At 37.7% G+C, this 12439-nt stretch overlaps 1 protein-coding gene across 1 annotated transcript in view; it reads right to left on the bottom strand.

Moving 5' to 3' along the window:
- The window catches only part of iqgap2 (IQ motif containing GTPase activating protein 2), a 31880-nt gene that overhangs the window by 17576 nt on the left and 1865 nt on the right, over nucleotides 1-12439 (bottom strand). Inside the window, exons 2-11 of the mRNA XM_068309970.1 lie at nucleotides 11372-11471; nucleotides 6780-6936; nucleotides 6214-6291; nucleotides 4757-4833; nucleotides 2706-2773; nucleotides 2048-2161; nucleotides 1782-1960; nucleotides 621-708; nucleotides 346-509; nucleotides 33-120 (exon numbers count right to left, since the gene is read on the bottom strand). Coding sequence (XP_068166071.1) covers nucleotides 33-120; nucleotides 346-509; nucleotides 621-708; nucleotides 1782-1960; nucleotides 2048-2161; nucleotides 2706-2773; nucleotides 4757-4833; nucleotides 6214-6291; nucleotides 6780-6936; nucleotides 11372-11471 — 1113 coding nt within the window. The remainder of the gene's footprint in view (nucleotides 1-32; nucleotides 121-345; nucleotides 510-620; nucleotides 709-1781; nucleotides 1961-2047; nucleotides 2162-2705; nucleotides 2774-4756; nucleotides 4834-6213; nucleotides 6292-6779; nucleotides 6937-11371; nucleotides 11472-12439) is intronic.

Below are 12439 nucleotides of genomic sequence, written 5' to 3'. Positions count from 1 at the left end.
TCATATCTATGTAAGAGGCAAAAGGTGCTTACTTCGTTTGTCTGCCTCAGCAATGTCATTACAAGAGCTAACAACTCTCTGAATCTCCTCTTTGTCCATCATCACGGCTCTAGCTCCATCCTGCAGCAACATAAGATTAAAGCCCACAAGGAAATTACTATGACTTGTGGTCAACTTTGACCCTGAAGACTACAAAATATTTGGAGTAGCTATGCAAACCATGAAATACAGTATTTCATTAACAGCTTCAAATGTGCCAATTTAAGTGTTTAACAAAACTACAGGGACAAACATTAAAGAGCTGAATTTGAAACAAGTGAGCAGGCAAGCCCTGCCTCAATATACCTTAGATTTTTGTTGGCAGTATGCAGTAAAATGCTCCAGGTAATAGTGTGAGTGAGGCTCTTGAACACCTAGTAGGGCCAGAGCTTCAAGCTTTAGTGCAGTCAAGAGAGAAGCCTGATCCTGAGCAGAAACCGCTTGATTCACTTGCATTACTCCTGCCTGGACTGGAGACAGGAAACACCAAGTCAAGTGTCACAAAAAAATATTGAGATATTTTTTGGCACATTTATTTATGTTCTCCAAAGGGTCCAGACAGTTAAAGCCCAAATCCTTACTGTTGACAAAGTCCAGACTGCTCTGGATCTCCTGCTGAGTCAGCAGCTCCTCATAGACATCTCTTTCTTCAGAAGAAATCAAAGAGTGCTAATTGAGAGAAACAAATCAAATAGATTGTAATTTATTCGAATACGATATTTAATTTGAAAATCATATTTGTCCGCCTTGGTAATGATTTACTTATTAATAACACTGTTCAACCAATAAATGGAAACGTATGCCAGTGAAAGAAGAATGGGACGCGAGACAGACGTTGGTGTGGAGTGTGTCGTGTAATGTAAAGCTGACGCTGCAGCCACTGGAATGTGATGGCAAGGCCTTTGGACTGAGTCAGTTCACACAGTCCATTTCACACTTCACAGAGAAATGTGTTTGGTTCATTATAATTGTCAGCAGTGGATATTTAAGTCAGAAGTATTGATTCTTAATAGTCAGGTTTACATGTTTTGTTTTATTTTGTATTTGGCCTAATTTTTTCATTGATATGCACTAATTCATCTTATATTACTGCTGTGAAAATGACATAACACTGAGTACAGGTAGTCCTCAACCTACGAGCAAGATTGGTTCCAAGAGGTTGTTTGTAAGCTGGATTAATCGCAAGTCATTATTTATTAAATTTTACTCTATAAATCGATGTTTGAAGTCACTTAAATGCCATTACTACTCTAATTATGGAAGTACTATTCCCTGAGACTTACCAGAAACAATTAACAACACATAATAAAATACAGGCACAGGTTGTTTTGAGTCATTCTCAGTTATAGGTCGGTTTTCAAAAAAAATATACCCAAAAATAAAATCAAGTTTACGTCATTTTACTCCACATTATGTCTGTCCGCCAGATATGTTGGACTCGAAAAATCACTCGCAATTCTCACAATTGTTTTCAATTCAGACAAGTTTACGCATGGTAAGCCACTTATAATTTACAAATGTCCGTAAGTCAAATGTTCGTATCTTGAAGATTACATGTATCTGGTCACAACAGGGACAGAGATCAGTAAATCAAGAAAAGAATGAAGAAGGACAGTAAAAAATGTTATTACAACTTCATACAGAGGATAATCAAAGCTTCTGTGCAGAAAAACCCCTGAAATGAACCAAAAAAATTACGACAGTACACATCAGAATAGGTCTGTGTTTATCTGACTTCTCACCCTTTCTGTGGACTGCTTCTGTTTACGAGCCTTGTCCTGGCTCAGTATGTCCTGGTAGTCTTGGGCCAGAGCTGCCTGGGTGTTCTTAAGCATTGCATTAGGATTAGTCAGGGCTCCCATTGTCACAGATGCCTGACCTCTATCAATTGCTTCATTGATGGCGATCACGGCAGCATGCACTAAGGGAAAACATATTTCTGTTGGTTAAAATCTAAGAGCTTCTGTCAAAAATATTGATAAAGTAGTTTAAAGTTCAGAGGACGTACAAGCAGCTTCATCAACAGACAGCTCATTGGCCAGGATTCCTCCAATCTTGCTGAAAGCTGGCATTTGAATGCCATACTTGTCCAGTTCGCTCCTCATGTTACTGATCTCTTCCTCTAGAGCACATATAAAACACTTTTAGGGAAAGGTGTAGTGTTTAGAGTTAGCATACTGTATAAGCCCCCTCACAGTTTCTCGGTTGGTTTGGCACCATCATGAAATGAAAAACGCAGCAGCTATTCCACACATAGAATAGCTGCAGGAAATGTATCGATCAAGCCAAAAGCTGGATCCTAATAAAATCTTACATGGTTGACAGCACATAATATTTATTTCTTTCCTTAATGCTCCCAATAACATTCACAAAAACTCATTAGCCAAACTCATTCCAGGGCCTGTACAAACCAACATGTACATATGATTTGATTTGAACTAGAGTGTGCCACTAATTTCCCTTCGGGGATTAATCGAGTATATAAAAAAAAATTTTAAAATTGTTTTTGATGTGCACAATACAGTATTTCAATAAGGTGAGGCAACATCATTCACTGCATTAAGCAAATTAATTTTTCCCATTTCTTCTGTGCATGAATATAAAGAACAATCTATATAAAATGTGTTTTTGAGTTTCATTTTTATTTCACTGTAAAATGGAATTACCTGTGAAGGCCACTTTCCCCAAAAGGTCTTGAATTTGTGGTGCAATGCCAAGTTTGAACAGATACAGGCTGAAACAGAACACAGGGTATTTTTATTCATAAGTAAATAGGAATGAAAATAAAATTGAAATGCCCTGATATTTAACAGTGTGGTACTATAAGGTCGAAAATCTGTTGTTGTTTTTTTAGTTTGTTCATCCCAACTCAGAACAACTGATTCCTTGTTCCAGCAAGTGCCATCCTTACACCACTGAGGGGCGGTATTGGCACACATTACAACTAAAGCTAACTGACAGGCCCAGTCCACCACTGAACACTGGATTCAGCAGGCAGGTGGCTGGAAACTTCATGAAACTTTCATCTTGCCGCAGGTACCTGATAAGTAGTAATGAATTATAGATATTTAAGCCAGGTCTGGCATCAGCATAACTTTGAATGAAACCACTCTAGCTGCCAATTATCCTGGCCTTTGGTCACAGTGTGTATGTTTACACACAAAATGCCCTCTGTCCTTGAGACTCAAGGGACTTTAGAGAACTTTAAACATCTAAACACTGCTTATTCAAAGGGTAATGTTTTAACATGTAGGCATCTGAGCTAGAAAAACAGTAACAGCTGACTAGGGTTAATGAAGGGGGTAGATGACATGAGGTTTACAAAGAATCAGCTGACTAGCTTGGAGCAACCAACTCCCCTAATGACAATGATTGTTCCCCTTTATTTTGATGCTTTATTCTGTGTTTAAGATCACACAATACATACGATTGTTCTGTCACTAAGTACAGATCATTTTAAAATTCAGTTTTTAACTCTATTTCTGCTCTTTCCTATTTCCCCCCCACTCTTTTCAATTTTAAACCACAACTTATGCACAAGAGAATCTGTTGCCTTGCCCTCCACATGTGTTAATACCAGGGGAAGCAGAGCATTCATGGGGTTCTTGTGGGACACACTGGATTTGCAGGAAGGAAGAGCACGTGTGTGCATAAAGAGGGAAGGAAACCAATTCTCTCAGGGCCTCCCCGTAAAAATTACAACAGAGAAAATAGCTCTTGTAGCTCAACATAACCGCTCCCTTAATCTGTGTTTTCCTGAATGGACAGGTCAGACAAATAAAAGTGGCAAGTCAGTTAATTCAGAACTAGGTGGAAAAAAAAAGATATTGTAATTCTGAGGCCACATGGACATCACAGAACGCACAACCATTTCCTTTAAAATATTACAAGATGTTTCATAGATCCTACAAAAGTATATAAACAATGTGTTTCGACTAATAATGTTTGGCGTTAAATGTAAAATAAAGAAACGGAATCAAACACAAATATTCAAAAGCTAGTGAATTTCTAATTACTTCAAAATGAAAATTTGTGGAATTGGCAGCTGGCTAATTTACAAGTTTACCAATATTTGCTGCAATATCTGCCTTTAGGGCTGTACAGTATGAGCTTGAGTTGTTTAAGACAAATCATAAAAAATGTATTATCTTTTTCACTTTATTTTTCTCATTAATCTGTCATCCAACATGTGAGCTGTCCTCAGTATCAACTTCAGGTTCTTAAGTTGCTGTTAGACATAAAAAGGCATTTTTTATTTCCTTTGATGGCATTTGGGGAGCCTTTTTATTCCATCTGTGTTTCCTCATCAACATGCTATTCTGAGTGTTAAAAAGAATAAAAGATTTTTAATATGTTGTAAAATGTCACTCCTTTCTGTTCATGAGGGAATATTGCTGGGTTTAAGCACTGATATTATTGTTTTGTCTTTGGAAGAAGGCTAACAGACCATTTCTTATCATACTGAAACAAAGTCCAAAAAAAGGTATAAAAAAAGACATTATTGGGCATTCATAATGAATTTCAGGCTCTGTCGTAGCACTGCTTCAAAAGTTAATAGTACTTGACATCCAGGTGTGGCACCTTGAGGAAAAAAAGCAAGTGTTTACTCTGTCACTAAACAAATAAGACTAAAATGTGCCACTCTATTGCTAACTGTCAGAAGTAGAACCTGTATGAAGGCAATGGTGCAATGAATTACTCCCTTTTTAATTCCTACCTCAGTGCATGTATGCAGTATACCACCCTGGGCATGTTTTTGCGATCATACACATCTGTAGTTTCAGGATAGAATATCTGAAAGAAGAAACAACAGCAGATTATTCAGTCCTCTTGACAGCGTCCTGGAAACTTTTTTCTTTTGCAGCCAAACATATGCTCAACATCTTCCATGAAGTTTCTTCTCTTATTAACCCTCAAACACATGAGCAGTTGCATGAGGCATGTAATAATAATAATAAAATACAATGTCAGCCCAGGCTATTGAAATGAAATTAATTGTACCCATTATAAATCTATAATTTTTGGCACAGCAGAGCTGAAATGATGCCAGGCATCAAACATAACTCAAGTTATTGAGGGTTTAAACAGACATAGCAATTATCGCAATGTTATGACATCAAATGTCTTCATGGTGTTGCTCTTTCCCTTTTGTCACTGCTCGTGGTTTGTATTTGTTGTAGCTAAATTTTTTTCAAACATGCATCTTAATGACAAACTGACGTTTATGTCACATGACACACAAAGCAATTAAAGTGGGACACTCAAAACACTGATCTTATTGACATACAGTATGTCAAAGGCTGTCAAAGGGTGGGACACAAATATGTGAGCATCATTCCTTCACTCATTCATTCATTGATGTGAGCATCAACTTTTACCTAGTTTTCCATTTTCATGGCACAGCTCAGTTATGTCTTTTGTGTCATGTCATAATAGATTATGTAGTAAATACAGTTCTGGGAGAGCTGCCACACCCTCACTAACATTTCATCTGTCTGAATTTGCATCCTTACAAAAGCATGAAATGTGTGTAAATAAGTCATGCCTCAAATATTAAACAAATGACATTTTGTGGTTTGTTCCAGATGTTCTAACATGCTTCAAATGAGAAAAAAAACCCACAATCAAACTAATAAATCTGTTTATACTTTTCAAGCTTCAAGTGTAGTCTGCTATAATTCTAGTCATGGGATGTATTCTGCCCAAAGACAAGAATGAAATAAATTACATAACTGTAAACGTGTAATATATCCAATTCTTGTTTTGGATTCTGTTGAATAGAGGCATTCTACTCCATTTTTTATTAAGTAATTTCTAAATGAGTCATTATGTTGCAATTCTAAAGGCTTTCTACTTTTTCAAAGAATTATATAATTGTTAAAAAATGATGTGTCAATAAACTTACAAAATGATGGTATCCAAAAATCTTATTTTGTGTCGCAAACTATTGATTGAAGAGGATCTTCTCAGCAAATTGTTTGTTTGGTGTGTTTTTTTTTTGTGTCATACAAAAACACTTGTCCTTTCTGGATGGGTTTTCACAGATTGTGGATAGAGTGGCCAGAGAAACAAAATTCTGGCGAAGAACTTCTACTTCTACTGCAGCTGAAGTTCGAAAAAAGTTCACATCTGCTCTACTTGTGTCTGTTATTGTTGTTGTTGCTGTGGCCTCACCTTGGGAAGACCCACAGACTCCATAGCTCTGAGCCACTGAACTGTGTTGTCAGTGTGTCTGAAGTGCAGTCCTTTGCTCTGAAGGTAAAAACGGGAGTACAAACATGGAAAATTAGACATACAATTACAAAGAGATGCAAAAAAGAGATGGATCAAAACTTTTAACACTAACAAACAACTGCAATAAAAGCAGTTATTCCATGCAAATACAATTCTCTGCAATGAAAATGCACACACGGCATCAAATTATTTCAAAAGACATCTGCAAAACACATCTGATATCTAAATAACTGACTCATGAACCTATTATAATAACTTATTTTCACATCAAGATCAAAATCACGTTAAATGCCTTTCAAACACTTGCATTGTTTTATAGTTTACTGTGGGAATGCAACATCTGCATATTACAGCAGCTAGCAGTCTGCCGTGTTTCCCTCTTTCCTGAGTGACACAGTTTCAAACAAAGGTTTTGGTCGTCCTGTTTTTATGTAGTCAGCTGGTGAAAAATAAATGATATCACAGGGAAGACAGGGGCATTTTAACCTTATAAAACAGTGATATACCTTGTAGCGGGACTGATCTCGGTCATAGATTCTTTTCTCAGACACCATCTTTGGGGCAAAAAAGTTGGCAAGTTTTCCAAGGTAGACACCATTTCTTAGTCCCTCCTCTAGTTCTACGGTTGGGGGCAAATCCTCCTCCAAGCAGGCTTCCATCCACCTAAGAGTAGATAAATGTCAACCTTAGAAATAACATTATGTAAACAGGCTGACCAAAGTGCTTCTGAGGAAGCAATTCCAAACAGTAAACACATTAATAATCAAAGTCTAGGCATACCCATGAATTACATACACCCAAGACATGAGTAGCATCTCAAATTTTCTGCTCAACAGTCTGACAGTAAATGTTAATACAAAATATAAACAAGGCAGTCAGAGACTGCAACATCCCGCAGCACCCCTGAATTCTAAATTTTACCCTGACCTACACATGTTTGTGCTTCTGCCTACCTGAAAATGTTGCTTTTTGTTTTGAGATTATATCTCATGAGGTTTCAGAGATATGTACCTAAAAAGGTGAAAGAGTGAAAATTTGACCTTGACCTAGTTTTTCAAGGTCAAGGTTGTGATCGAATTTTCATCCCCTTGCCTCCCTGAATATAACGGACAGACGGACGGACGAACACACAAACACTGACAATTACATCACCACTTGGCGAGATGTAATTACAAACCATATATTGTATATAAAAACAGCCTTGTCCAGTGTCTGTGCTGTAGTCTGAAATCCAGATATCTAGTCCAACTAGACTCTAGATTACAGGACAGACACTCACCAATGATGTTTGTTTAGACCAATTAAGTGAAATATTTCCTGCGGCGCACTAAATATTCTCTCACGATCACAAGTGGAACGTAGCACAGTGGTTGGTAAACACTGGATTAGAAGACACTACTCTGCAGTAAGAGCCTAACTCTAGATGTTGAGTTAATCGAACAGTTTGTGAAATTAGTGATAGGTTATGTAATACTGAATAGCATGCTACTACTTTCTGAAAGTAAAACATAACTTTGGTAATTTTTCCACACAAGTTATATATACCGGTAATCTAGAGAAATTAAAGATGTGTTTGAAAGCCTGTATGTTATCAGGAAGTTGTCAAAATATAGTTTCTACACTTTCAAGTCAAGTTGAGAAACAGAATAGTCTGCCAACTAGTTAGAACAGGGCATTGTTACAGGAAATACCCAAAATACCCACACAGAGTCCAGCAGGCTTTAGATAGGGGGCTATGGAGAAACCTGAAGTTTGATTGTTGGGACAATGTAAAGTTTAGTGTTGGTTTAGGGGTCAATGTGAGGTAAGAGAGGTGAACAAGATGTTTCGTTCTACTTTATTTAGTAGACAACAACTACATTGATTACTGGTACAGGCACATGAGTCTCAAACATACAGAACAACTCAACAAGGAATTAATTTTCCCTTAAAGATTCATAAGTGATTTCAGAGCAGTGCTTGCTAAAGTATTCCCAGAGGTATTGGGCAAAATCCAGCCCAAAGTGTTTGATTTAGCACCGGGGTGAATCATCATGGCCTCAGAATCTGTTACACATTATCCTACTGCCTGGAAGTGACACCACACATACTTTTATCACGGTTCAGAGCTGATGGTTCGACTCTAAAACTTTTACCTTTGGCTCATCATTTAACAACTGAATACACCCTTAAGGAAAGTCAGTGTACATACTTAGTTATTTCACATTCTTAGGTTATTGTTCCTGGATTTTAATCTGGGAGCTCTGCAAACAATGAAGGGTTACCTCTGAAAGGCTGCACACTCACACCTTGTTTAGGTTGTTAATTAAAGCTGTGTGTCCAGTGTGCCAAAATAAAAGTCAGCACATTCAGGATTACCACAGTACACAGTGCACCGTCAACACAAACCCAGTGGAGTGTGTGGGTTAGGTACCTTGAGGAATAAAGGATCCTTGTAACCTTAAACATAACATGTTATCACAGGTTATAGAAGAAATTACATTTTAAAGACAATACTGAATATTTGTGAACAAGAATACAAACTGAAACATGTGTTCATAATATAACAATACATGAACAGATTTTAGAGTTTTCTGTGGAAAGTTTTGTGAACTGTAATTTAGCCCCACATGAGGAATTAATTTTGTCACAACCTGCACTCTCAAGGTGAGGAGTGGAGTGTCAAGTCATTTTCAGGTGTTCTGAACTGTTTTAATGATTAATGGAGAAAATAATCAGAAATATTTCTGATGACCATTCGTTCATCAAGCGCATTTTTAACATACCAGCAAAAACAAACTATTTAGGATATTTTTATATTCATAAAATTAAATAATTACTTGTGAAATTATTTGTGAAACTACTTGATCTGGAAAGGTCTCTTAATTTTAAAATGTAAAGAAACCAAAAATAATGCTCATCAATTAATTCTCAAATCCCCGGTGAGGTTGCACATTGAAATTATGCATGTGCAAATGACACGCATGCAAACACACACACACACACACACACACACACACACACACACACACACGATCTTAGTGGCTGAAGATAACCAGAACAAAACACTGCTGCAGATCAGCATTTTGAATCTTGTCATTTCACATATCCATAGCAGTGACACTCAAATGGGAAAGAAGCAAATGCAGATGAGAGTCCAGATAACTGGAAAGGGGGTCTGTTTCACAGGAACGAAGTCAAAGCAACATCCTGCAGGGGTACAGGGCTCTCCTGTGAAACTTCACTTCCTGTACTTATAACAATGTTGGGAGAACGTGTCTCCTGAAGCAGGACAGGCTAGTATTTCTGTTTACAACCCTCCAAACAGGTCTTCCTGTGATTGTCCATTCTGCAACCCACCAGGCTAAACCAAACACAGCTTTCTGGACTTTGGACTCAATTCTTTCTCAACTCAAAACATACATAATTATTAATCTACTGCTTGCAGCTAAATGATTCCTATCTACACACCGGGCGGCTTCTGAAAACTTGCGTCATGCAGCTCAGTGATGCTGGTCATGAGTTTGTGACTGTGTGTTTGCTTTTATCTCTGAAAAGGGAATAATAATCTACCATGTGTAGATGGATAGCATATTTTTAATAATTAAAATAATATCCTTCTGTGTTCCAGATATTCTTATACTATATTTTATTGAACTGAAGTCTATCACAGATGTTTCTGAAAATACTCGAACGTCAGTCAATTTAAAGTGGCTTTTTTAGTCCACCTCTGATGTTCTAGAGTTGTGGGTTTATAAGACAAACCTCATCAATGTTACGAAAGTATAGTTGGATAATGAAGTTATTTCATCAGAGATCGTAACCCAAGTACGTATACCAAGAGTTTTCTGAATCCCTTACCCCAAGAGACCAGAGACTAATCCCATGCTCTCTGTAGTCGACAGCTTCATTAGGCATCTCTCTTAATCCCAATCTAATTCTACACCTTTCCCAGAATAGAGGTTGTATTTTGCAATTTACAGTAGAGCTGAAAACTCAGTGCAAACTAGGATGGAATACCAGGAAGTTCAAAAGTGAACTGTATGTGTCATAAGAGGTAAACAGATGTCATTTTGAGGTCAGCGCTGGAGTGTTACAAAACTACCCTTTAAATGTGTTAGCGTAAAAGGAAATGTTAAGAATGGAGACATGTCCAGGTTATAATAATACTGTACATAACTGAATCTGTGCCAAGTCAAGCCCACTTTCCCACGTAGTCCCATATTATCCAGTGACATAAGCAGATAATGTAGGCTATTTAAACACAGAGTCAAAGTGCATGTTCAGTTGTCAAACAATAATCTCCAAGGAAATGCTGATGCACTCTGTCACACACAAGACTGGCCCAACAAGCGGCAAGACTACTGCATAATGGACGCAACTGTTGGCTAAATCATCAATAATCAATCCAAGGGATCATTTCTTCCTGAACTAGGAGGGGCTGGTGCAAAATCTTTGTTAAAACAGGCTTGACTACACTTCCGGTTTAGATGGATGCCCTTAGAAGAAGACAGGAAGTGGTTTGTCTTTAGCTTTGCTTGGGATTCTCACAGAAAGTCTTCCTCACATATGTTGCCTTTAGAATAATTGATTTGAACAACATGTTACCACAAGTTATTAGAGGCAATCCTATGAAATTAAACTTCAGAGAAAACCTCTTCAGATTTTTTGTATTCTGTTTGACTTTTTTCAGAGATCACTGAGGCACAGCTTTAGCAAAAGCTATCACCAAGGTAATATCTGCCCTGTCATATGCGTTTTGATTCTGTCTTCAGCTGTCTTTACAGCTTGACGTACCTCAAAAAATTATTTTACTGCTCACTGATCTGCTCCCTAGATTTAGACATATTCTCCAAACTTTATATTCATTACTTGATCTCTCAACCATCCCTGACTGATTTTTACAAGTGCAAAACAAAATTCAAAACACCCACACAAACCATTCTGAGTTCACCATATATTAAACAGACCCAATGCTCCATCCGAGAAAACGCTTCCTAACAAAAAAAAAAAAAGAAACAACAAAGAACAACAGAGAAAAGTGGTTTCTTTTCTCAGCAATGTGTTATTGCGCTCCACTGATCTTCAAGGTCATTCCCGTCACTCCCTCTCTCCTTACTGTTTGGCCTCCTCCAGGTGACACAAGTACTCGTAGGCGATGTTTTGTCGTCGCCTCTCATCCATCTCTTCTGCTGACAACCTCTCATCATCCTGAATGGCTGAAAAAGGAAAGAAAATTCACAATCACATCATTCTCTCTCATTCATTAATATAAAAAACTCAAAAAGCTCAAAACGTTTCAGGGCAGCAATCTTCCTACAATCCCAGAAGTCATTCAACCCGTGTGGAATCCAGCTCCATGATACCCACCTAATCATCCAGAACTGTGACACAACACAGAATGTGTTTCCATGACTCATATTCTGTATTTTATCATTGATTATGCAAAATCTCCTCTTGATATTTTTGTCTACAAAATGGAGCTGTTCAATTGTTGTGTGCACACAGTACACTGAACTTCCTCTCATTCTCCAATGAACGCTTGTTGAAGGAGATGAACTGGCCACCTACCTCTATCTGGTCTTAACGGGGTGTCAGCCTGACAAGTGATGAGAGTTGACCTTTACCTGCAGCTTAATGAGATCTTCACACAACCCATCTTACTCCCCTTTAATCCAATCAAATCTCTTTATTTCTGGCTGACTGAAGGGACAATATCAGACCCTGGAGGGGCGGATTAAGAACGGAGTTTTATCCCACAGGATCAAGTACCATGTGGCTGAGGTCTTACAATGAAGATTTAGGGATTTGATTACAGTGTAGAATGTCAAGCAAAACGGAAAGTTCGCGCAAATAAAAGTAATCACACAGGAGAGTCTCTAGTGTTAGTTACATAAATAAGTCCACTTGTAGTGATGTCTAGAGAAACCCGACAAACCTGTTAATTTATTTGCTTGAACAATTTAATGAAAATATCACGAAGGAGGGGCAAGGAAATACTCCTTTGATGTCACTGCCAATGTTGCCAATGTAAAATGACATATCAGAACACTCATATTTCAGAATATCCAAGACTCTGAGAGGAAATCTTGTATCCCAATGTCTTTATCCTTCCTGAATAAGTGAAAACGTTTTTTTAAAATCCTACTTATAAAACTGTCACTTCAGTTACTTGATGTCATAATGT

This window comes from Antennarius striatus, chromosome 3 (assembly GCF_040054535.1).
Source record: "Antennarius striatus isolate MH-2024 chromosome 3, ASM4005453v1, whole genome shotgun sequence".
NCBI classification, from domain to species: Eukaryota; Metazoa; Chordata; class Actinopteri; order Lophiiformes; family Antennariidae; genus Antennarius; species Antennarius striatus.
This window is presented reverse-complemented; position numbering and strand designations above follow the sequence as displayed.